The 24,384-nt window shown below is 30.7% G+C and overlaps 7 protein-coding genes across 13 annotated transcripts in view; 3 read left to right on the top strand and 4 right to left on the bottom strand.

The window, feature by feature from the left end:
* Positions 1 to 507: 507 nt before the first annotated feature.
* LOC114876515 (eukaryotic translation initiation factor 2A) lies at positions 508 to 5,562 on the bottom strand. The gene is made up of 12 exons (XM_029188055.2): positions 5,434 to 5,562; positions 4,649 to 4,912; positions 4,368 to 4,467; positions 3,949 to 4,124; positions 3,084 to 3,172; positions 2,873 to 3,023; positions 2,627 to 2,797; positions 2,362 to 2,536; positions 2,119 to 2,282; positions 1,945 to 2,043; positions 1,680 to 1,864; positions 508 to 1,608 (listed from the first exon to the last, which is right to left on the bottom strand). The coding sequence occupies exons 1-12, from the start codon at positions 5,459 to 5,461 to the stop codon at positions 1,483 to 1,485; spliced, it is 1,728 nt and encodes a 575-aa protein (XP_029043888.1). The 5' UTR covers positions 5,462 to 5,562; the 3' UTR covers positions 508 to 1,482.
* Positions 5,476 to 8,830, top strand: LOC114876516 (growth hormone-regulated TBC protein 1). Of its 3 annotated transcripts, none has more exons than XM_029188057.2 (8): positions 5,476 to 5,598; positions 6,398 to 6,496; positions 6,907 to 7,108; positions 7,201 to 7,431; positions 7,499 to 7,659; positions 7,729 to 7,837; positions 8,022 to 8,207; positions 8,316 to 8,830. In XM_029188057.2, the coding sequence occupies exons 1-8, from the start codon at positions 5,576 to 5,578 to the stop codon at positions 8,421 to 8,423; spliced, it is 1,119 nt and encodes a 372-aa protein (XP_029043890.1). In that variant the 5' UTR covers positions 5,476 to 5,575; the 3' UTR covers positions 8,424 to 8,830. The 3 variants fall into 3 exon arrangements, with proteins under 3 accessions (XP_029043890.1, XP_029043892.1, XP_029043889.1); XM_029188056.2 differs by lacking the exon at positions 5,476 to 5,598 and adding an exon at positions 5,785 to 5,972; XM_029188059.2 differs by lacking the exons at positions 5,476 to 5,598; positions 8,316 to 8,830 and adding an exon at positions 5,782 to 5,972 and having other exon boundaries at positions 7,928 to 8,111.
* On the bottom strand, positions 8,769 to 9,900 carry LOC114876518 (mitochondrial import inner membrane translocase subunit TIM14). 2 transcript variants are annotated; one of them, XM_046288844.1, is made up of 4 exons: positions 9,792 to 9,887; positions 9,475 to 9,680; positions 9,199 to 9,333; positions 8,769 to 9,133 (listed from the first exon to the last, which is right to left on the bottom strand). In XM_046288844.1, exons 2-4 carry the CDS (start codon positions 9,517 to 9,519, stop codon positions 8,921 to 8,923), a joined length of 393 nt encoding a protein of 130 aa, XP_046144800.1. In that variant the 5' UTR covers positions 9,520 to 9,680; positions 9,792 to 9,887; the 3' UTR covers positions 8,769 to 8,920. The 2 variants fall into 2 exon arrangements, with proteins under 2 accessions (XP_046144800.1, XP_029043894.1); XM_029188061.2 differs by lacking the exon at positions 9,475 to 9,680 and having other exon boundaries at positions 9,792 to 9,900.
* Positions 9,901 to 11,062: 1,162 nt separating this feature from the next.
* LOC114876519 (histone acetyltransferase type B catalytic subunit) lies at positions 11,063 to 14,450 on the top strand. Of its 4 annotated transcripts, none has more exons than XM_029188066.2 (7): positions 11,063 to 11,155; positions 12,361 to 12,513; positions 12,678 to 12,940; positions 13,030 to 13,186; positions 13,264 to 13,475; positions 13,825 to 13,979; positions 14,043 to 14,450. In XM_029188066.2, exons 2-7 carry the CDS (start codon positions 12,365 to 12,367, stop codon positions 14,334 to 14,336), a joined length of 1,230 nt encoding a protein of 409 aa, XP_029043899.2. In that variant the 5' UTR covers positions 11,063 to 11,155; positions 12,361 to 12,364; the 3' UTR covers positions 14,337 to 14,450. The 4 variants fall into 4 exon arrangements, with proteins under 4 accessions (XP_029043899.2, XP_029043896.2, XP_029043897.2 ...); XM_029188063.2 differs by lacking the exon at positions 11,063 to 11,155 and adding an exon at positions 11,699 to 11,869; XM_029188064.2 differs by lacking the exon at positions 11,063 to 11,155 and adding an exon at positions 11,977 to 12,126.
* Positions 14,451 to 14,535: 85 nt separating this feature from the next.
* LOC114876522 lies at positions 14,536 to 17,466 on the bottom strand. The gene is made up of 11 exons (XM_046289053.1): positions 17,402 to 17,466; positions 17,228 to 17,270; positions 16,933 to 17,065; positions 16,410 to 16,564; positions 16,254 to 16,336; positions 15,864 to 16,103; positions 15,596 to 15,779; positions 15,199 to 15,481; positions 14,998 to 15,066; positions 14,767 to 14,912; positions 14,536 to 14,631 (listed from the first exon to the last, which is right to left on the bottom strand). The coding sequence occupies exons 4-11, from the start codon at positions 16,483 to 16,485 to the stop codon at positions 14,546 to 14,548; spliced, it is 1,167 nt and encodes a 388-aa protein (XP_046145009.1). The 5' UTR covers positions 16,486 to 16,564; positions 16,933 to 17,065; positions 17,228 to 17,270; positions 17,402 to 17,466; the 3' UTR covers positions 14,536 to 14,545.
* A 665-nt stretch (positions 17,467 to 18,131) lies between these two features.
* Positions 18,132 to 19,313, top strand: LOC114876520 (IST1 homolog). Its single transcript, XM_046288971.1, is given in 6 exon segments — positions 18,132 to 18,532; positions 18,534 to 18,610; positions 18,677 to 18,741; positions 18,744 to 18,826; positions 18,964 to 19,119; positions 19,185 to 19,313. Coding segments are annotated over 6 exon segments (618 nt in total). The 5' UTR covers positions 18,132 to 18,424.
* A 901-nt stretch (positions 19,314 to 20,214) lies between these two features.
* Positions 20,215 to 24,384, bottom strand: part of LOC114876490 (carbonic anhydrase 1-like) — a 30,320-nt gene continuing 26,150 nt past the window's right edge. Inside the window, exon 7 of the mRNA XM_029187998.2 lies at positions 20,215 to 22,650. Within this exon, the coding sequence (XP_029043831.1) occupies positions 22,582 to 22,650 (69 nt within the window). The 3' untranslated portion in view covers positions 20,215 to 22,581. The remainder of the gene's footprint in view (positions 22,651 to 24,384) is intronic.

Here is a 24,384-nt window from a genome sequence, read left to right as displayed (position 1 = left end):
AACAATCATTATCAACATTTTTTAGCAATTTATTTCAATGAATTTCATACATCTGTACATAATATTGATAATCGCAAATGTTAATTTAACGTAATTTATTTTTATAGCATAATTGTCGATCTAAAGATTATTCTATGCTTCATACATGAATTATTCATTACATATGAAGAAATAATAGTAGGGATTTTGTATAATTCTAATATTAGGAAATTTCAATATATTTATACTTTGAAGTATAACTTTAACTTATAAAAAATCGACAATTTTTAATCAGTACATCAAAAGAAATAAAAACAACATACAATAAAAAGAAATCTTTCCCAGTTATTTGATCACTCAAATAAATTTATCCCACCAGTATTAGCAAGTATTAAATAGAAATAAACAATATAACAATAATCTGATTTATTATGAACACAAATTGCTATTAAAATTCCAATAGCAAACTGGAAAACAAGGAAGGGTAACTTTGAACTCTACTACAAAATATTATTTCAAATCAACTGATTCAAAAAACTAAATTTTCTTTATTATTTAAAAATGTCTTCTAGTTATGCAACATAGTAACTTTTGGCAGTTTCTCGTTTTTTTTGTTTTTTGTTTTATTTAATTAACTGTGCCGGGGAACCGTGTTTAATCTGACCAGTCTTACAATCTTCAATAGCAAGAAAAATATAAAATCTCAATCTTAAACAAGGCACACAAACAAAAAAGTGATATATAAGAACAAAACATTTTCAAAATATACCAGTACAACAGCCATTACCGTGGTAACAAGATAATTGCAAAATGATATGTTTATCTTTAACATTCTCTGAATTTTCATGAAAAGATCGATAGAAGAAAACTAAGTCAATGTGTAATAATTTATAAATGTAATAAGATAAAAGGTAGCACTTGTTTCCAGGAACAATTTTTATATGCATAAAACTTCACAATCAGGCTACCTACTTTCTTTCGCACTTGCATCAAATTATGTATCGTATACGGGATGTGCCATACGATTCACCCTGCATAATTTAAATATTTCTTCTTCATTTCATGTTCAACATCTTTGAGACTGTATAGTAGAGAATTTTAATCATCATTGGGCTGATGATGCATAATTATAATGCTAATATTTAATATTATTTAGAAATATTTAAAATAAAAAAAATTATTGAAAAAAAAAAATGATTTTTCTTTCTAATCATTGAAGGAAAAATATAGCGATGGACCATTATATTTTTGTTATCATCGCTTACAAATGGAATTCACGATTGTATTTTTAAATACTAATAACCTCAATGATGTGGAAACTTCTAATCCATTTTTTAAATTTAGATTGTTCCCACTAGCTTTCATACAGTGAAAATTTTATTTACATCCAAACGTAACTTCAGTACGTAAGATGGTGTAAGTGAAGGACCGAGATCATCTTTCGTTTTTAGGAGAAACATTTTGACTTTTTTAACCGTGTACATTTGAGATTTGAAATGGTCATCATAAAGAAAGTTCTTCGAGTTCCTTCATCAGGTCAGCTTCTTTTTTTATCTTGTCTAGTTGATTGATTTCTAATTGTTTCCCTGCTTCTAATTGTTCTTTCAATTTTGAAATCTGTTCTATTTTCTACAAGGAACAACATAAAAATTAAAATTACTGTATGAATGCGACATTACATTAGTAGTGAATATTCTTACGTTTTTAATTTTTTTAATCTTTTTACTTCTTTCCAATTCGTCACTTTCAGCAGCATTTGCAGTTAAATTTTGAGGTTTTATACTTGCAGTAACTTGTCCATTAGTACTCGGTGACTGTGAAGAAGCCGAAGCTTCTGAATCTTTTTTGACTTTCTTTGTTTTCTTCTTTGCCTTAGACTGATTAGCTATAAATAAAATATTTTAAGAAATATATAAACGAAAAAACAAATTTACATATTATATGTAAAATGATGATTTCCTTTACATTTTGCAGTATTTTTAACTCCAAACACTTCGTCATCGTGTAATTTGAAAGTTATAGATTCCCCTCTCGCCGATGGTGGTCGATATGCTTGTTTCGATGCTGAAAATGATTGGAACAGATTATATACCGCAACCTAAATATTGATAAAAAAATACAAATATAGTTTTTCTTTACCTTGTGGTTGACTAGGAGCAATTCCTTCAACAGCTTTATAACTAATTGGTTTTTCTGGAAACGCATCTGGTGGAAAAGTTTGCCATAATACCTCCCACAGTTCTTCTTGTTCGTTCCATGGTCGCTCATACAATAATGTTCCGGTGTAATGCCAAATTTTAAATCTGTATAATAAATTCTTATTACAAATGAATTCATTTTATTTATTAGGTATAGTATTTCGTTCATAAAAATATTATTCACCCATTGCCCATTCGCAATCTGGGTGCTGTAGTTGCAGTCATAAAATGTTCTCCATCTGGAGACCATTGAAGAAGCGTGGTATCAGGAGCTTCAGTTTTAGCAATTAATTTTCTGTTGCCAACATCCCATAATTCGATCCCACCACGGAGGTTCCCAAATCCAGTTAAAATTAGAAGTACACAGTGGTTAAGGAAAAATGTTAATCCAGAAGTACAAAAAAAAAAAAGAAAAAATTATTCGTTAAATTAGTATATTAAAAGGATATTATTTCCCTGAGGATTATAATAAATGCTATTTCGATGCAGCGCACCAAATTCAAATATTGATTCACATTTAAGATTAAATAATGTAGCTTTAGCTGGCATAAAACCATATACTACACAGAATTCAGTGTTTTTTGGAGACCACTGTACAGCATGTATAGGACCTTCTTTACCTAAAGAAAAAATTATAATTGAAATGATACACTATCTATAAATATTTAAACAATGATTATCAAAGTCTAACTTACTAAGCATAACCATAGCAGTTTCTCCTTTTGTACTGAGATAGTGTAAGGTCTGTTTTCCATAATACGATGCGCCTGTTTTATCAACCTCTGTACTCGTCATTAATAAAACATTTGTCCCCTGATTATTCCAATACACGTTCACTCTATCCGCCTGAAGATGAAAATGATACAGTTTCATGTATACAAATATGTACATACTTTATAACAGTACCTGGAAAAAACTTTTATTTGCTAAAGCTTGTGTAGAATCAAATTTTGGATACTGGAATAATCTACCAAATGAAGGTTGACCCGATTTTCCTATAATATAATTTACAAGTATGAATTAGGTGATTTTTATACTAATAATGTAATATAACATATGTAATTATGCAAATTTAACAGATGGTATTTAATGTGGAGAGTACTTATTTATCCTGCAAGGATATGACATCGGATTTATCACAATTGTGAATATTTCATTTACAGATACTTAAGAAATCACAAATATTTTAAGACAAACAATATTTACCTGTTAAATATATTTTTAATTCCCTATAACTTTATTAAAGTACTTACAGTTAAAATTGAGCATGTAATAATCAGGAAAATTTCCCATTACTGTTGATCCTGATTATATATTCATGTGTATGCAAAATACCACTATGTATTAATATTTTGTTGTACTTCTTTAAAATATTAAAGTGTTTTATAGATTTAATTGTCATATATTCTTCATTCCACACCTGTGCATTATATGCTTGCCACACATATTTGCTTCATAATGAGAGAAACTGAAATAAAAAAGTATTTCATAAAATAAGCCAATTTGTAAGTGAGTTATGCTTGAACTATCTACTAATAGGCATTTTTAAAATTACACATTTTAATTAACCAAACCTGGTTACCAAAAAATACTGTTAATTTAAAATTATATGTTTTTATTCAATCTGAATGTTTGTGATTTCTCTTAGTTTTCGTTAAATGTTTGTTTAAAAAAAATTACATACTCTCCACATATAAGTACCTAGACATGATATACATACATGTATTCATACAGTTTAAAAATAAAAAAAAAAGAAACAAAATTTAATTACCGGGCATATAACACAGAATATGATATGGAGCATTACTGGGTGATATACTAAATTTTGCAACTTTGGCTACATTTATTCTGTGCTCAATTTTTTCAAAGTTGACATCCTTATATAGAATGACATCTGCACCAACTAACATCCCACAGATTTTCTCATCACTTGACCATTGAGGCTCCCTGAATAGATGTGACATAAATATAGTGACATACCAAACAAATTGCATTTACTATTTATGTTTCACCATGTAAAAGAAGTATTTCTTAATAATAACATAGGCTATAAATATTTCTTAAGTACAATACATGATATTTCTAATGCAATAATTTTATAGAAAAAATATTAAGATTGAAATTACTTTATAACAATGTAATTTTTATCTCTTTTACTTAGAAACTCAAATATAATAAGCAGTACATTACCAATCTGATTGTTTTTTCTGTACAAAACTCTTCACTAGCTCTCCAGTTTCTGATTTCCATATATGAAGATTTGGTACCCCTTGAGGATTTGACACCGTTGCTATAATATAAAAGTTATATTATTAACGGTAGAACATTGTTATTGCAATATAAAAACATATGAACATAATGCAAATAATGTTACAACTAAGAAGTTTAGTTACTTATTTATCTTATTACAAATGTTTATAATCAATAGAAATACATAGAAAAAAATCAGAAAAGTAGGATTAACATAATACCGATGAAAGGTTCCCATGTCATAAAATATGTCCCTTGACTGGAGAACTGAATTGCAGAAATTTTGGGCCTCTTGATCTCTATAATTATTTTCCATGTATTACAGTGCAAAATCTTGACAGCCACTCCATTAACCCATGCAAAATATCTTCCCTCTGGACTAAATACCATAGCCTTGCATGTTTTACTGTCATCCTTGGGAAATGTTTTAACTGGTTCATATGATGGTGGGCCCTGGCCTAAACTGATCCCAATGGAACCTCTCACTAAAACAGAAAAAAGAGATAAAATCAACATTTTTTACTATTTTAGTTTCATTTTTATTATTGTTAAATTTCATCATATTCAATCATTCATATATACGTTACAAAGTTTTATTTTATCAGAACTGTTTTATTCACCTTAAATTATAATGCATATATTTAAAAAATTACTGAATAATACCATTTTCCCCCAATTATTAATACACATATTTCAATTTTTGAAAGCAAGTTGAAATAACTATGAACCATATGGAATTTTAAACAAAATTATTAAGAAAACTTTCAAGAAACAATTATAATCATGAATATAATTAAAAAATACACTGCCACGTGAAACACTTTCTTTATATCAAATGCGATCCAGTAATAAAATGCCACTAAACACAATGTGCTATAAAAGTTGCAACCATTTTATGGACGATGATACATTTGATAAATATTAATATCACTTATGGATAAATATTGCTAAAAGTTTGATTTTCAATTAGGCAATATATCAATAAAAACAATACAAAAGTGCTTACCAGCGAGACAAGGAACAGGCAACGCCATTTTACCTCCGTTACCATGTGGTACCGTAATATCGAATATCGACCACTCTTGCGAGACTGAGGAATTTGTCCCTTGAAAAGGATATCTTGCACATGCGTCGCCAACATCGTATACATGAAACACGTGCGCTCAGTGCCGTACGTATAAAAATACACGTATGAAATATTTTTTGTTCGATTTTTTAAATAAAAGCATCAGTCGCAAATATTTTAACATATATATATAGTTTTAAATAAGTTATATATATGTAAATGTTAGGTATGCAGTTATATACATAATTGTCATAAGGTATATGAGACATAAAAGCGATGTATATTATACATATAAAATTATTGAGCTAAACAACACATTTCTTTTTTAATTTATACATAATTACACATCAATTTTTGTCAGATGACTATACTTCCGCTAACCCGTGATTAATGACTTCAATATCGATTAATCTTTCGATTATTATTCGAAATATCGACTTTTTGCGCTTTTTTAAAATGATTATACACTTTTTCGTATTGTATGTATCTTAAAATTTATTTAATATCTTAAGCACTGAGTAGTAATACTAAGTTATATAATTTAGTATAAGTTAGTATTCAAATTCTGTCTATTAATAATCCTGCATGTTTCAAATATCTTTTAAATCTTTGTCATCTATACGTATACGAATCTTGCACAAAGTACATGTTTTAGATAAGAACCCGTATTTCTTTCTAAGTAAAGATAAAACGATATACTTATCATAGTGTTTAAATTTTTCAAGACTTCTAAAAAGTGATGATACAGTGCTTCAATTCTTAAATTATTTATAAGTAATAAGAAATTATGATAATTAGGTGTGACATTCTACTTTAGTGCCTCAAATCAATTTCAAATGTAAATAATTATTCTTGTATAATTTTCTAATATCAGTTAATAGATTATAATTATGTTAATACATAGTAAACATAGAATTGAAAAGTGCTTGCTGAACACCCTGTATACAGCAGAAATTATATGTCAGCATCGTCTTGCGTGGGGTATGGCAAGTTCATGTTTTAGGTGAGCATTAAAGATTTTGATTGTTTCATGATAGCAATAAAATTTTTTATTTGTTTTACACTATATATATTGAAAATATAAATGATGTGGCTAATTTATCACAAATTATAATTACAGCAATCTCATTTCCTTATACCGTTCTAAAAGAGGTTATATTTTTTAAATTTTCAATTTAAAAAAATTAATAGAAAAACATTTCAATAAAACAAATTCCATTTATAATTATACGAAATTTATGTAGCATTAATATATCAAAATTCAACTACTAGTTTGAATTTTCTCTTATAATTTCCTTTATTCGTATTGTTTATAAATATTTTTGAATTTTTATATTTTACAACTTCAGAGATGTGAAATACCTTCTTTATATATTTACGAACAATTATATGTTCTCTTGATATTTTTATTAGTAATGTGGATGAATATGGTTTTGAGAGACCCCACGACTTTGACTATGAAACCTATGAAGACTTTATGTCAGAATACCTCAAGGTACTTGCTAAAAGAGCTAAGAAATGGGCTGAAATTATTGGAGAAGGAAAATCATTGCAACGTAATATTACAATAAAAAGATATGTTCGTAAAGGTATACCAGGAGAACATAGAGGATTAGTAAGTGTGAATTCAAATTTTAATTTATGAACAAAGTTCATGTATTTATCTATTTATTTTTAATATATAAAAGAAAAGTTTTATTTTTAAAGGTATGGCTGTCTGTCAGTGGAGGAGAAGATATAAAAAATGAATATCCTGATCTTTATCAGAAATTGTTACAGTCTCCTCATAACAAAGAAGTTGCAGATATTATAAAAACTGATCTACCAAGAACTTTTCCTGACAATATATTTTTCAATAATACAGAAAATCAGCAATATCAATTGTATAATATTTTATTAACTTTTGCTCATCAGAATAAAACAGTAGGATATTGTCAAGTGAGTATGTAATATTTAAAAGTATTTTTAGTATGATCTTCATAAAATTACTGGACATTTTCTTTAGGGTTTGAATTACATAGCAGGTTTATTATTACTTGTTACAAAAAATGAAGAAACAGCTTTTTGGTTGTTAAAAGTTTTAATAGAAAAAATCTTACCTGATTATTATACACCAACAATGGATGGCCTGCTTACAGATATCGATGTACTCGCAGAATTAGTCAAGTAAATCTTTTTAAACCTTAAACTATTTGATTTGGCTGATATATACCAATGTTATTATTATTATTCTAGGATAAAAATGCCAGATATTTATCAACATGTTACAAACATAGGCTTACCGTGGCCAGTCATTACAACCAAATGGTTTGTGTGTTTGTTTGCAGAAGTTTTACCAATTGAGGTAAAGTTAATTGTATATTTTTTTTTACAAATAAAGCTTATGAACATTAGTGTTGTAATGTTAACATTATTATATGTGGTGTGTACACAGTTGATTCGTTCATTAGTTTAAAGTTTTGAATTAATACGTGTTTGGATTGCCATAAACTTTGAAAGTACTGAATAAAATGTTTACAACTTGGCAGACTACGCTGCGTATATGGGATTGCCTTTTTTATGAAGGCAGTAAAATCATATTTCGTGTTGCATTAACTTTGATAAAAAGGAACAAATGCAACTTACTTGCATGTCAAGACTTTACAACATTAGCAGAATGTTTTAAAGAAATAACAAAAGACAGCATTGTTTTAAAATGCCATGAATTTATGCAGGTAAATATTTCTTTTTTACATTTTCTTTTATTAAAGTTAGGAGTAATAACTTAATGGACCTAAATCATTGTTACAAGATGTCTTTTCTTCTTTTTTTCTTTTTATTAGAGTATATTTAAAGTACCTGGATCGCTACCTGGCAGCACAATTATAAAATTAAGAACAAAAATTTCAAGACAACGCATGGAACAAAAAGAAAATAAGTTAGGACGATAGTAATGACCGAACTTTTGATCAATTAAATGATTCTAGTCAATACATATTATTCGACTTCAAATTCTTACAAAACAAGTATGTTCTGTAGGATTGTATTGTAATGTTACCTCTACAGTGTTCTTGTAAATACAAAAATTTAGTATTAGCAGAAGAAACATCAATGTTTTAATGTATATTGATTTATAAAATTTTATACATTTATTATTTATAAATAGGAACAAGCATGAAACATTAGTTTTATTGTGTATTGTATAAGAATATGGTATACTAATTATATTAATATCATATTATTTTATTGCTATAATTTTTCATTCTTCCATATTAGAATTAGGACAACGATCAATGTATTTTCTTATAAATAATTTTATTATAAGTTAAATAAAATATAAGATCACTATGTTGTTAAATATGTACATAACAGTTTGTTCACTGCAATTTAATTTACAAATGTAGCTAATTGTATATGCTATTTCTGTATGACTATATGGATATCTACATTATTTTTCAAGTAAGTCTTTTGCTTCATTAATTTTTGCTGCTATATATGGAGATCCACCTCTATCTGGATGATTTACAGCCATAATTTTTTTAAATTGTTGTTTTACTTTTACTTTATTTGCAGTTGGTGATACATCCAATATTAAACTAGCTTCCCTTCTAGTCATCTTAGCTTCAAAGCCTCCTTTGTAATATTTACTATTAGCTAATGTCTAAAAATATATAAGCGGTAAATAAGCTGTGATATCTATACAAGTTTTATATTTAAACGTATTACCTGTGAATCTAATTTTGGCATATTTTTAACAGCTTCTGCCATTTTTTGAGATAATTGTGGCATTTTTTTAAGAATGTAACGTCCAGTAAAACCCACTACAGCAAGGCCTAAGCCTGCTGCAACAAGTGTAGAACTCTACAACAATCAGGGTTAAGGACAAAAGATTTATTTGACATGTTTTGCTAATACTTATACAAATAAGTAGCTACTAATACAACTGTTTTCTTAAAATATATTCTGTAATATATTTAAATTCATACTCATTAAAATAATCACCGGAGTTTTTATAACCTTATACCAACTGAACTTCCAAAACATCATTGATATCAATGTATTTCTCTTTGCTTTCTTTCCTCTTTTATTTTCTTATTTAATTTATGAATAACGTTTACAAACTTGTAATAAAATTTTCATTAGTGATGCAATTACGATGAAATAACCACATATATATACACTTCTGATACGTTAGTTACGATACATTTCTAAATTCAAGTTAAGAATTTTTTTAAATTAAATCAAACACGAAGAAATCTTGATAGTGTACTGTAACTCTGAACATAACATTGATTCAAAATTTCAATAATTATTCTTACCATAGTACCGAAATTGTCAAAACAATGCCACACTTGCTTACAAGTAATTTAACATTAGACACAATAATTTTCTTTGGCCATTAAAAAAGTATGAGAAAGAGAGTCTTCTCTGTTCATTTCATTTCATTACAGTTTCCCCATTTAGGGATGGCGTACTCTAGGGACTTTGGATTTGTCCCTTTTTGCCCACTAAAAAGTTGTCGGCCACGCGCGCCTGCAAGGTTGGCATTGCTGCCAATCATTTCCCGCGCCATTTTCAATTTACATTATTCTGCTTTTCGCGTTACATTTTTCCTTTGCTCGTTACATTTTCTTTTCTTACATTATTTCCATACTTTTTATTCTTTTTTCTTGTCTTTCTTTTGCGCCCCCTTTTAGTCGCCTCCTACGACAGGCAGGGAATACCGTGAGAACCCAAGGAAAAGTTCGATTTACATGTATCTCTCGAGCATTGGCGTCGGGAGTGGGGGCTCCAGACGCCTTTGCACACGGCTCAAATAAAAGCCGGCACAGAATTTACGACCCTCTATAAATAAACAGGATGTCGAAGAGACTTCGACAGTTTCAAGAACCAACATGATTTTCGTTACGAGTAACGAATTAGATACGGCTCGCAATAAATTAGTTTCTTAGAAATTTCAAGTGTGACAGTCTTATTTCTCCAGATTTCCAACTCTCTCCCAACCCGTGTTGAAAGTTTTACAATGTCTTATCTATTGTTTGTTTATTGCTTTGAATTTTGACTCCTAATTTATGAGCATTGATATAACATAATGCAGACATGCTGCAGTCATACTCTTATGGCATCGTCGCCATATTACATTTCATTCAGCGCTTGTGATTACAAGCTTGCGTCTAAATTCACACGATATCATACACATACATACAAGCGAGGTTCGCAACAGGAACGAACGTGATCGAATCATTTGTGATTCACAAGTAGCAGTTCTAGCCATCACCTACCCTGAGCCACCGGGGTGTCTGGGACCCCCAAATCATGATCCTAGAAAACAAAAGCATGTCCAGTCTTCTACATCTGTAGTCACTGCTAATGCATATATTTAAACTTTATAGAATAAAAGATAGTTAATAAAATACCAATAATACAAATACATAAGAGTTACATTGACAAGAAAGAAATTTCGTATAAAATATAGTATATTGGATCTGAAATATTTTCATTAAAAATTTGTAATTGTTCTCCATACAAGTACAGCAATATTACCGCCGTTATACATATACAATAATGAACTCTCTTGATATGTAATTGCGCAAGCATATGATTCTCCAATAACTACATGAAATGGACCTCCAAACCTTTTGTCTAAAGCGTCTTTAATAGATCGAGCCGCATACTCGTGATTGTACGTATATTTTTCTGTAGCAGTAACACATATTTCCATTACTTCTTGTTTCATATCTTCTCTCATATCGCTGTACTATAAACATTCTCAATTAAAAAAGCAAGTTTGTAACTAAACTTTAAGCATGTAAAATTATGTATAGGATTTAATTTTTAATGTTACACAAATTTATTTAATCAAATTCAAACCTTGCACAAGGGATATGTATGAAATATTAAACGTTCTTCCACCTTTTTTACCTCGCCTGCGGACATATTTGATTTTTACAATAATTTATTTCAATTAAAAAATAACTTTACACACTGGAATATGTAATATATTTCAAAATTGTTTTTGTAATTTAAAATAAAAGATCCAACGCATGGTCGATATATTTCTTTTGTTATTTTAAACATTCATAAAGAATAGATGCAAATAGATGGGATAATTTTTTTGTATGTAATTATGAATTCCTAAAATGTATTTAATATTGCATTCTTATGAATTAAAAGAAATAACTCTGCCAGTTAAACACCTTTAGTAATAACCTATGACTTACAGGAATTCGAGACAACCGGTTATAGACGTTGTTGATTCATGAATTTTAGAGGGGTTGTATCCCAACTTAAATAACTGCTACACTTTTGGCGCGAAGTTATTTTGTAGTTGCATTTACAGAAACGAAGAGGAACGCGATATCTATTGAAAGTTATTATATATTTGTATTTAAAGAAGGTATAATAATACAGCAACACATGCATAATATTACAAAAGCTGCAGTAACACATTTAAATGTTAAGGAAATTAATAGAAGTATAATAAAAATAAATGTAAATTGGAAAAGATTGTGTTTAAACGTTTTATTTTATTGTTAATTAATTAACTTATATGCAGTACATTTAACAGTAATTAATATCTTTTAGTTAATATTCTCTTCAATTGTAAAATACACAGTGTATAACCTACGAATATTTGTAGTTCTATTGATCAAGGTCAGATTTATGTAAATAAACTTACATTGTTTATTATATAGTACAAACTTAACTATTAAATATTTTTGATTTTATAAAGAGGAATAAATATTAGATATTTACTGATACTTTTACAGAAGGTTTTGTTCTAACTTTAATTTAATTTTATAAATAGCTATTGTGTTTATATATGATGTTTCATTTTTATTTATTAGTTAATTAGTTAAGTAAGATATTATTTATCTTTTCTTACAGTAATATGGAAGATCCAGTTACAGCACGCTTAAAAAATTTAGTAACAAGTAGCAATGATGCTTTGGAATTTAAATTGGTACGTTCTGTAGAAGACTTAGAAAATGATGAAGCTACATTTAGGCCTGAAATGTCTCATCAAGTATTCGGAGACAGGTGCGTTAATTTATTAAGCAACTAACTTTATAAAAATCATTGTAAATAATTGTCTTTTTCATATGCTTACAGTATCTATCACAGATGTGATTCTTGATATATTGCAGACATTTATTTGCGTTTATTTGTTAGTCGTTTTCTTGATTATTTATTTTATTTGTTAGTGAATCTATATTTGGTTACCGGGATCTGAGAGTGAAGCTATACTACTCGGCAGGTTGTTTAGAAACATATTTGGGTATGACTTACTCAGAGAAAATAAACAAAGCTATTTATGAGGGAGTTGAAGCTGATGAAGTATTGCCAAAAATTGCTGACAAGCTTGCTCCACAAGTTCATGATAGTTTAGATTCATTTATTAAATCCTTGAAGAAAGATGATACATTTATACCTCATGGTGAACTACTCCATTCTTTTTCTGTTAATGGTAATTTGTTATGTAAATGGCAAATATATAAATTTATATATATATATTTTTTTTATTTATCTGTACTATAACATCATAAATTTTAATAGATGATGGCTGTACAAGAAAATTTGAAGTTTATAAAGCAGATATGACTTACAAAGGATTCAGGGAGTATCATGAACGTATTCGAACGTTCGTTCTTTGGTATATAGATGCTGCTAATTTTATAGATATCGATGATGATCGATGGCATTATTTTAATATGTAAGTTAATTATGATCTTATTTAACGTTGTTTAATAAATTCAATATTTTAAAAATAAATTGGTTTTGTTTAAATAGGTTTGAAAAGTATATTCTGGATGGTACCGTTCGTTATGCAACTACTGGTTTTGCTACTGTATATCAATATTATGCATATCCTCGTCATACTAGACCTCGCATAGCTCAAGTTTTAATCTTACCACCATTCCAAAATATGGGTCTTTGTGCTAATTTATTACATGCTATTTATCGCGAATACATCGGAAGACAGGAAGTCATAGATATAGCAGGTAAATTAAAATGTTTTACTATAAATGAATCTTCAAGTTTGTATTTAACTTTTTAGTATAGGCGTTTAATGGAGAGGGAGAGAGGGTTTCGTCTCCCCAGACGCCTTTGGTTCGGGTCGGGGACCGCAAGCGGTCTCGCAACGGTTTTCGCAAGCGGAGGCTTGGCATGCAGTTCGAATATATAGAAGTTCCGAATTGCGCTATGATTGGTGTCTGGGGCAGAAAAAAACGTCTTTTTCTCCCTTCTCCTACATTAGAAAAACCGCAGCAAAAATGAGACTTGATTTTAGATACTTTCATTTCAGTAAATCTAGTTTATTTTGGTAAGCCATTGTCATCATTGTTGTAGTTGAGGACCCCTCTGTATCCTTTCAACGAATAAGAGATTATGTGGATGCAATGAATTGCAGCAGCACGTTACCAAGTTTTTCACGAGAATGTTTACTTCAAGGTTTTAATAAAGCAATGGCTGTAGAAGCAAAAGAGAAGTTAAAAATTAATAAGGTATTTATTTTGTTTCTACTTCCTTTAAACATTCGTGTTACATAATATCATTTTCATTTTTAGAAACAAGCTCGAAGAGTATATGAAATCTTAAGATTACGTGCAACAGATTTAACAAACGAACAGGAGTATCGAGATTACAGATTAGATGTAAAAAAGAGATTGAATATTCCATATAGACGTGAACAAAATGATTTTAAAAAATTAGAATGTGCACTAAAAAATATTGATAAACGGGGAAACATCACTTTGCCTACATCGGAACAACGTATACAAACTCTTGAGCAAGAATATAGAAGTTTAGAAGAAGAATATAAAAAAGTTATCAGACGCTTGGAAGATGCAGAAGAACTTTAAAATATAATATAATTTAAGTTTTCTATTTATAAGTCGATTAATACTGTTCGAATATGAATCATCAGTCAGAACATTTTTCTTTTTGATCCGATAAAGCTTTCGTTCTTTTTTTAATTAAGTAGTTTATGATCTATTTCTATTTGAACGGATCGAAGTATTCGTGTATCTTAAATTATATTTTTATAATTCTTCACTACTTATAGTGAAATTTAACTGTAACAAGGACACTTTTCTATCCAAATTGTACCAAAAGGATCAGCTTGTTTCAAAATGATAACCTTTTCCTTTTGAAGTTCTAGATATTAAAAATAAATGAAGTTCATTAGTTAATTAAAACATTTTTCCTATAATTGAAAGGTGTAAAATACTCTTTTTATTAGCATTTTTGAGTCTAATGAGTGCAGTAGTATAGTAATGAATTTTAATTTACCTAAGCAAAAGAAAAATGCAAGTGCAACCTCTTTTCTACTGTAACTTTCTGGTGAAAATAATTCATGAAAATTTAATAATCTTCTCTCCTGCCATTGGACTTCCATGAATGCTAACAGCTCTTGTTTAGATAAATGGATTTCAGATCTACAATGAAAATAAATAACTCTGAAATTAAATTATACTAGGTAGTATACAATAAAATTCAGTATATACAAAGAAACTAGCTGACCTAGGAGAACTGGAATTTGATTTTGATTTTCTTCCATTTGTAGACTTTTGTTGTTTTTCTTGCAGTTCCCTAAGAAGATATACATGTATATTACCACAGTACCTCTAACATTGAATTGAGGATTTTCTAACAAGAAATATGAAAGTTAAATTTATTTATTAAATTATCATGTAAATTCTAAGAGCAGATGATGATTTATACCCATTTTTATCTTCAATATAAGTAATTTCCGGAAGTGCAACTGTAGATTCTTCTTTTCGTTCTGTTTGTTGATCTTCTTCAAGCTGTGGCGGTTGCCCAATTGTTGGAAGCGTTTTATCTAGTATCTTAGATTGATCAGTCGCATCAATTGCAATATTTAGAGGTGTTTTATCAAACACCCTAGACTGATCAGTCGTTCCATTTATGATCGTTCCAATTTTGCTTGATATTTCTCCTGTCTGATCTCGTAATTTACTTGCATTCGCGCGTAGTGTGTCTGCAACTATAAAAAATTAATTGCCTTTTAATTAAATTCATATATAAATAAATTATATATCGTTCAACATGTATCATAATTGTTACTGAATATTTCTTCAAATCATTCTATTTATATTACCTATTGTTTCCTCAATTTCCATGTCAGTCGCCTGAAATTCATTTTGTACAACGAAAGGTCCAACAATATGTTGTTTAAAAAGTCGCATCAACGGTTGACCCCATGACCTATTAAACGCTACTGTTGAAGGTTGCGTTAAATATACTTTAGCCGGTGGTAAAGTAGCTGTAAATCTATGATGTTTCTGAAAAATAATTTAAATTTTAATTGATACTTCTTCGCTAACTAAATGTCTAAAATTGATTGTTTTTATGTTAATACAACTAACTATAGTATGAGCTGTAACATTGCCAGTATTTTTCTTCATGACGGCATAGCTTAATTTAATGTATTTGTCATAAATCTTCCGTTTTCTCTTTGGCTTTACTACTTCGATTAATTCTTCATCTTCGGGAGGCTGCTGAACTTGGTCTTGCTGAAGTTCTATTGCAGGTATAGTATCAGTTGTCGATTGTGGTAATGGTATCAGTTCAGGTACGACGGGTACCGTTTCTTCTTTAGAACTTGTCTACAAAAAGTACATTAATAATGTTAATACATAGACACAAGGCCTTTGATTACAATGTGTTAAGTTCCACTGCATCCTTCTTTAACATTAGTCGATTTACATCCTGAAGTCTTTTAATTTAAAAATTTGGTATTTCTTTTCTTCTCTTACTTTACGTCTTTTTGGTGAAATTTCCTCAGTAGGTTTCATACTTTTCTTTCTAGAAGATGTAGAAATTTTCATAAGTTGATCATCTGAAATACGATAATAAAATTGATGTATTTATTTTAAATAATAATACTATTCAATTGATTGATTTTTGAAAACCTTCAAGAGTAACTATAAACTCTCGTTGACTTCTTCTAGCAGATGCTGGACGCATTTCTTCTTCAATTTCAAACATGTCAATGTTAACCAATGGTACATCCGGTTCTTTAATCGCTTCTTCAGAGACATCCCACGGAATTCGTCGCACATCGCTCCTAAATAATTAACGTGAATAATTGTTTAAACATTAATCAGTAATTTAGTCTTATTTGTAATTATATGAATTTGCATTTGAAGTTATAGAATTAGGATTATTTAGGATGAAGAAACTTGTGGATACGTGGGAAACTGACAAGGATTGTTCTTCTCCTCTAAGGAATATGCATTTCTCCATTTCAGGGTCTGGCAGGAAACCAAAATTTATGTCATCTCGCATCTATATTCAGATAATGTTATTAAAAATTAAAACCATAAATAAATGTAGAAAAAAATTTTATAATTTTAATGTTTATATTTTATCATTTCACGATAGTTATACTTATTAATTAAATTAGAATATTTTTATTTCTAATTTATTTCTTACCATTTTTTCTACAGCGGAAGTGTAAGATTCTTCCGTGATGAGATGTAAATTAGGTGAAATTTCAAGATTTTGGAATAATTCGTTCAGACATGGTACATCCGGTAAGTCCCTTAAATCAAATTCCTCTTCAGGTCTGTTAAAAATAAATACAATCTACATTCATAGAATATTCAATTACATACATGTAATTAGTATTTTTCATTTGTTAAATTATTTTTTGATATTAAAATTTTCGGATGTATAAGAATATTTTAAGAATTCTTGTTTTTAATTAATATCAAAATGTTGGTATCACCTCTGGTATGTGATCAGCTTCCGGTAAGCGTTGAATAGGTAAGCTTTAATAAAAAAAAATAAAATTAATTTACCTTTATAATAAGAAATAATAATTAATAAAAGGTTTATAAACATATCATTAATGATAGTTGGAAAATAATGTATTTTGTTTTTAATTCTATCGTGAAAACACCTTGGAAGAGCTTTGTTTGATAGGAATGTATTCTCGTAATTCCGTACAACAATTGTGCCGAAAGATAAAGACTGAATCTGCCCTCGCTGTTCCCATTGCGTACTTCAACAGCTACTGAAATCTCTTCGCTAAAAATGGAAAAATTAATTCTTAATTTTATAATATTTGTTTCGTTTATTTTAATGTAATTTGAATTCTAAACAATGGGGGGAGTTTCTGTTACCATAACAATGAAACAAAGAAGCAATGATTTAAAAAGAAAAAAAAGTGAAGCATCGCATCTTACCAAATATTATATACATCAATCGTCTCAAGAAGATGTGGTCTACAACGTTTTCTAAACATTTTCTCGCTGAGTGTTGCAGCCAGCCAACATTTCGCCAATTTCCCTCTTCGCCGATAGGAAAGCAATTCACGTAAATAAAACATCCTGAGAAATTGAATAAACAATAGAAGAATAAATTGCAAATTGTTCTAACAATTTTTCTCTATCGCTTCGGTACAAGCTTCGATATAAATTAAGCAATCGATCAATCGATTTTTGTGGAACATAGCGCTACCAAAGAGGAAGTATGTATAATGAATACATGCAGAGCTGTCCCTAGAGATTACAAGGCGGGTGTTCTTCATCAGTTTGAAATCCTACAAATCTGGAACGTCAATATTTCAGATTCCCAAAATTCCAGAACTATAAAATTTATAAATTTCAAAGTTTCAGGGTTTTAAAATTCAGCACAATATGCTCATAGTATTTTTGAAAGTATTTAAGCACGGAGTCCAGGCAGGTGTCCCGTTTGCCCAGTGTTAAAAGCAGCCCTCCACACATCACAATATGCTTCACGTGTTTCACACATGAACACATGTTAAGAAAAGTCATGCTAACTTATTTCTGACTACGTTCACGTTATCAGTGAATAATACCATCAAAATACAATATAGATTTCATAATTTTTATGTATTAATTGTTCAATAATTATATGCCATACATTATTTTATTTACATATCAAAATTCATTTTTACAAAATGAAAACTGAACTTGCTCAGAAAGCAAGGAAAGAAATAGCCGATTATATCGCCGCTGGAAAAGTTGAGAGAGCAAAGATACGAGTTGAACACATCATTAGAGAAGATTTACATGGTCAAGGCTATGGAATTGTTCGAAATGTATTGCGATCTCTTGGCGCATTTCGGACTCATTCAACAAATGAAGTAAGGATTTCCATAATTCATCACATCTTTTACTCTTATTTTATATTATTTACATGGTTGTTTTAGAAATTTAAATGAAGGATTAGCAGACGCTATTTCTACAATAATCTGGGTTGCTCCCAGAATTCAGACTGAATTCAAGAAATTAAAGTAATTGCTGATATCTTAACTTCTAAATTTGGTAAGCAATACACAGGTGCTTGTAGAGAAAAAGCGGTACAAACTATTTCTGAAAAATAGAAGCACAAAATGAATGTACAATCTCCATCTAAGCTTCTCGTACAGAAGTATCTTATAGAGATTGCAAAGAATTATAATTTTGAATATGAGTTGAACAATGAATAATGTTTTAGGTAATGTCAGAAGGCCAAGATGCTCTTCTGATGGATGTTGGAGGTGAAACTAGAAATAATTTGGACACAGCTTCTGATGGTAGTATGGCACAGCCAGTTGGGTTTATTGGATTTCCCCAACCTTCATTGTTACCTAATCGTACATCAAACTTAATTGTAAATAATTGTTAAGTTGGATATATTATTATAGGATGAATACCATTTTAATTTTGTTTCTTTAGAATTCAAAAGAAGGACCTATAGGATTTGTACCTCCATCAGGACCTCTAGAAAATAAAGATCAAAATGTTCCTTATAATCCAACTAATGTTTCTTATAATATTCCTTTAGATAATTCTAAAATTATTTAATAATTCTATGCCAATCAAATCCTATCAATTGGATATCAGTTCCTTCCCACAGACCAATACCTATCAGATAAAATAAATTTAAATTGTACAGAATATACAGTTTTATTACTATAAAATATGCTGGGTTTTAGGAACCTAGATATTGTATTAATAACAAATATGTTAAATATTGTGATATTGGCTATTTTTTTTAATAATAATGTATAAACAGTTTAGGCGAAAAAGTGTTATGAAAACATTATGCTATAAAGTATTTGCAATTTTACTAACAAATGCAAGATGACATCTTGTCATCGGTGCACAGTACATATTTATATTTTCTATTTTGCAACATTGCTTTGGCACTTCTGACGCCAGCAGTCCTAACAGCCTCATCGATTTTACCGACTATCTGAGTATAATTCCATAAGGTGGTAACTTTCCGACTGTCGGAAATTCGATCGATAAGTCGGTAAGTAGTTTGAGAAAAACGATCGGTAACTTGTCCAGTAGTTTGAGCCATTTTTGTATAGATGGCGCTACGGTGGAATCTTAAATTTTCCAGTGGATGATTTAATTTTACAGTCAAAATTCTAAATTGAATATCGATGGAGACGAGTAAGAATTTTATTTAAAGAATTTTATATATTGAATCATTCTATGCTAATCTTTATTAGTTTTAGCATAACTAAATATCATTGTAATACTTCCTTCTTTAATGGAATTATTGAACTGTATTATTTAAAAGTTGCGGATAATTTTGACGATGTTGATAATATTACCCTGCTCTGGTATAGTATTATACCTATACTCATTTTTCTAGTTATTATTAGTAGAAATTATTTACCTAAAAGTTAATTGCAAACGCTATAAAAGTCAATCATAAAGGACACGTATAAAGGTTCTCTGAATTGAATACAGCTTTTTCAAACGTATCACCGTGGGTATCATCACGGTCATTTATTTTCATGTTTGTTCTTTTTTCTCTTTTTTGTTATATCACAGTCGATGCTACGAAATACATATACGGATTGCTTTTCACGCGTTCAACAATAAATACAGAAAATCAGCTGAAATCTTACAGTTACGATTATCCTGTTAGTTATAGATACGCAAAGAACGCTGACGTTGTTAGTTTCATCGCGACACGGTTTAACCGTGACACACACGTTTCAGGAGAAAGGTGACACTCGTTATTCTAGAACGAAGAAGGGCTCTTTATGGTTCTCCTGACCGACGCGTCGGTCACGCAAATCTATTATAATCAGAACCGGGTCAAATAACATTTAAATAGACCATGTTTAAATTCCTCTCCCGCTTCTTTTTTACGACTCGAAGCAAGCGTTGCACTGAACGTCCTCAAATCGGCTGTTCGCTTTCGTTTTTACTGACCGGATCTGATTAAACGAAATGAAACAACGGCGTCATTATCGTGATTAAAGCATCATTCGAAATAAAAATTGCAATATGCAAATAAAACTCGATCCTTATTCGTGTCGAAAATCGTCGAGCAAAAATCGTTCGATCATTTAAGACACGAATGTTAATAATATGTTAATAATAATTATATTATTTCACGCAAGTGACTAAAGAAGGCACAGAGGGCGTGTACAATCCAAGGCACGTTGAACCAGCAATTTTCTTCGTGCGCTTTAGAATGACTTAGCGGAAAAATGGTACACGCGTCGTGTAATATTAATACATAAAATGGCACGCTATTCACGCTTGTCTAATTTTTGCTGGAAAACGTATATCGTTTTTTATCTCATCTTCTCGAAATCCCGATAAATTCCACGTTAACCCGTTACCGATAAAACAGTATGAGAAAACCTGGCGAACGTTTAAATTAAAAATTTATATTTAAAAATTCCAAACTTGAAATTGAAGTTAAAAGAAAAACATTGATTCAACTATGGAAGATACGAAGTCTCAGACTGTGATACTTAATAATTAACACGTTGACTGCGTATGAGGTTCATTCATGAATTCAACTTAATGAAAGGATTCCAAAAATCGATAAACGATACAAAGTTTTTCTGTTCCAGTTAAAGTGTTAATTAACCAAAATTCTATAAAAGTATGTTGTTGATTGTACTGCGACGTTATCGGTCGAAGGTTAATCTTTGTCCCTTTACAGCCTCGTAAACTTTTATAAACTATACAAACCGCAAACATCTATTGTGGACAATACGTCCGTAAATACGTGTGTATACATATATAATATATAATATTTATACATGGAACATATTTAAACAATATTCAATAAACAACAATATTATTCTCTTTCTGTTAGATCATTTAAATATCTGCCAATAATGGACGGACCCAATATTGTATTCTTTTTTTCTTTACATGATTTTAATGAAACCTTTCCTCTCGATTAGTTTCATCTAATATTTAATAATCCTCGCTTGATATATTCTACACAAGGTTTAACGTATAGGCACAGTTTTGATTTGTTAACAAGCAGTCGCGATAGTTTTCAACTAATCTAGCTTCTACTTATAATTGCACTTGTAATCCATGTGAAATGCCATGCGAATCGTCAGAATCGTAAAACAATAACGGAGTCTACAGCTTCGCTTAACCATTTAAAAGGCACGTCATGATATGTTCATCTACCGTTCCGTGTCATGGTGCCCCTTTCCTAATTACGTTTTCCTTCGCAAAGAATTATTTATTCCCCCCTTTTATGTAGAGTTCTAATTTATCGACTCGGTGCTGTCCACGTAATTCTGCTCAAGGTCAATGATTCTCTACAACAACGTTACTCTTTCCCTTCCCCCTTTTGCAAATTAATTTGCTACGTCCAATCAATTCTTTCAATCTTACAATGCTACAAGTTGCAGACACGATTATCCATCATTTAAAGTGTCCCTAAGGTTTCGTGTCTATGGCCTCTCCATAAAACAGTGGACAGCATTATCGACTGCGTCATCAATTTTAGGTACCGCGTTTGATCCATTTCAACGTTTCTCTTCAAACTAGACCATCTTTCTGCAGCTATTTCCGTGCGGAAAATCCGAAGCATTCTTATTCCTAGTTACTCTGATTCTCCATAATCGTTCGTTAAAAAAAGGCACTCGGTATTCTGGGTGAAGTTAGAATGCTTCACGGTACAGAATGAACGCTGAACATCGACAAGGACCAAGAGAGAAAAAATGATAGTTTCTTCTCGCTGGCCAGCCACAGAGGCGAGCAACGGTCTCGTAGGTCGGTTCTCACTTTTCTTGCTCGTTTTTCGTCCGGCATCGACTGGTTGTGACCCGGCTCGCGTACGAACAGGCGCTCAGAAGCTACCACACTCGCGTAGCACGCGATTTCCAAGCGGCATCGGCGGACGGAAGTTGTTGATTACCTGCAACGAGCAGAGAACAGAGAGGTACCGGAATTAGAAAACGGGGCCGTGATTCCGCCGATCTGAAATTTATTCGTGACGATGACTAATAATAAAGAAACAGAAATAAAGGTAAGGTGGAAGGAGGTGGAGGCGAAAGCGGAGGGCTGCCGTTTATGCGGCTTGTCTCGCGACCTGGATGGAGATTAATCGAGCTGACCAAGAGGCGTCCGATGGGTGTTTCGTTCCGCCTTAACTACCTGTAGATGACGCGTTAGAAAATTATAGTGGAAAATGAAATAGAACAGAAATAAAATATACACCATTCGCTTCAGGGGAGACCGGGTATGGTTGTCACAATTGTTATAAAAAAGAAACTAAACAATAGAAATGTACTGATAACCCATGGCAACGCGTGGACATATTGTCGCCTCTCCCCCGCGATCGCTCAGTTCGCTGTAGATTAGTATCAAGACACGACGGGTCATTGTTAGTTTGGATACACTTGAAGTAAATTTTTGCGATATCTTTTCTGTTAGATAAGTATATTACTATACCGGTTTTAAAATTCGATAGTTTAGAATTTTATCTAACTTATTCTGATGATCTTCTTGCATTTTTCGAACTTTCTAATAAATGAGTGGATAGTTTAAATTATTTAACGGTGAGGGTCAAGTTGTCACAGAACATTTGGGGTTATTTGTCACATGTATTCACCAGGATTACCGATGTATACAGGGTGTCCCAGGAAGAGTGTTAGTCCTTCAAGGCGGTGGTAGCTACGGTGATTCTGAACAACATTTTCCTTTGCAAAAATGTTGTTCGAAGCTTCGTTTTTGAATTATTAAGGAAAACCCACTAACCAATCAGAACGCGCATAGAGCGCGGGCTCAAGGATGGTAGCCTCAATCATAGTGTCACAGCCGACTCTAGTACTAGCCGTGCTGAAGTAAAAATGGCAACACCGCGGGAGTCCGGTCTGAATATATCAACATCTAACCCTACTCTATCTGCCTCCCGGACTCCCAGACTCCCAGCCAATCAACGTCGTCGGACTCTCGGCTACTCTCTGGACTTCACATAACCTCTTTGGTTTCGTTCCAATAATTTCGCTTGTTTCAAGGTTTTTATTCACTTATATACACGTTTATCAATTCTTAAATGTTTCAATTTGATCCAAAGATGGTTTCATTTTGCTTCATACCTAATTTTCTTGAAACCACTGTAAATATTTCAAATATCATGCTTCACAACACCAAACTACTTCGAGAGTACACAAAATTTATATCACATTTATAACAATTTTATACTACCACATCACTTCTACTTGCCATAGTTGCAACGTTTATGTATTGTTTATACATAACTAATACAAAATAGCGTATATTACTACAGCTTTTAATTAAAAAAGACGGTAATTACAATTCCGAGCACAGGACTCTGTTTTTGAAAATAGGACTCCCGATTGTCACGTGAGCGGTGTTGCCACGTTGTTCAGCATGGCTAGTACTAGAGTCGGCTGTGATAGTGTCCGTTCGTCTAGTGAAAAAGCACTGACTGGAGTCCAAGTTTAACCGCAGCAAATATCATAAATCTAATTATTTAATAAAAGTGTTAAAATAATTAACATAATCATCCGATAAAAGCTTTAGAATATTCAATGATTTAGAATTTCAATAATTTATTTGAAATTACAAAATATACTAGACGAACGGGCACTATGATTGATATTGTATGCCGTCATAGAGCCCGCGC

The sequence above is a fragment of the Osmia bicornis genome, chromosome 15, assembly GCF_907164935.1.
Source record: "Osmia bicornis bicornis chromosome 15, iOsmBic2.1, whole genome shotgun sequence".
Classification (NCBI taxonomy): Eukaryota; Metazoa; Arthropoda; class Insecta; order Hymenoptera; family Megachilidae; genus Osmia; species Osmia bicornis.
This window is presented reverse-complemented; position numbering and strand designations above follow the sequence as displayed.

Coding starts and splice junctions, on each gene's coding strand:
- LOC114876515 (XM_029188055.2), bottom strand. CDS start 5,461: ATGGCGTTGCCTGTTCCTTGTCTCGCTG. Junction 4,468..4,648: donor GACATGGGAACCTTTCATCG/GTATTATGTTAA, acceptor TTTATATTATAG/CAACGGTGTCAAATCCTCAA. Junction 3,024..3,083: donor CAAATAAAAGTTTTTTCCAG/GTACTGTTATAA, acceptor TTTCATCTTCAG/GCGGATAGAGTGAACGTGTA.
- LOC114876516 (XM_029188056.2), top strand. CDS start 5,884: ATGACTTCAATATCGATTAATCTTTCGATTATTATTCGAAATATCGAC. Junction 5,973..6,397: donor ATTATACACTTTTTCGTATT/GTATGTATCTTA, acceptor GTTAATACATAG/TAAACATAGAATTGAAAAGT. Junction 6,497..6,906: donor ATGGCAAGTTCATGTTTTAG/GTGAGCATTAAA, acceptor TATTTTTATTAG/TAATGTGGATGAATATGGTT.
- LOC114876518 (XM_046288844.1), bottom strand. CDS start 9,519: ATGATGTTTTGGAAGTTCAGTTGGTATAAGGTTATAAAAACTCCG. Junction 9,334..9,474: donor ATAAGGTTATAAAAACTCCG/GTGATTATTTTA, acceptor TGATTGTTGTAG/AGTTCTACACTTGTTGCAGC. Junction 9,134..9,198: donor TGCCAAAATTAGATTCACAG/GTAATACGTTTA, acceptor ATATATTTTTAG/ACATTAGCTAATAGTAAATA.
- LOC114876519 (XM_029188066.2), top strand. CDS start 12,365: ATGGAAGATCCAGTTACAGCACGCTTAAAAAATTTAGTAACAAGTAGC. Junction 13,476..13,824: donor GGAAGTCATAGATATAGCAG/GTAAATTAAAAT, acceptor TCATTGTTGTAG/TTGAGGACCCCTCTGTATCC. Junction 13,980..14,042: donor AGAAGTTAAAAATTAATAAG/GTATTTATTTTG, acceptor TTTCATTTTTAG/AAACAAGCTCGAAGAGTATA.
- LOC114876522 (XM_046289053.1), bottom strand. CDS start 16,485: ATGTTTGAAATTGAAGAAGAAATGCGTCCAGCATCTGCTAGAAGAAGT. Junction 16,104..16,253: donor TTTCACCAAAAAGACGTAAA/GTAAGAGAAGAA, acceptor TACTTTTTGTAG/ACAAGTTCTAAAGAAGAAAC. Junction 14,913..14,997: donor TCAAATTCCAGTTCTCCTAG/GTCAGCTAGTTT, acceptor TTTTCATTGTAG/ATCTGAAATCCATTTATCTA.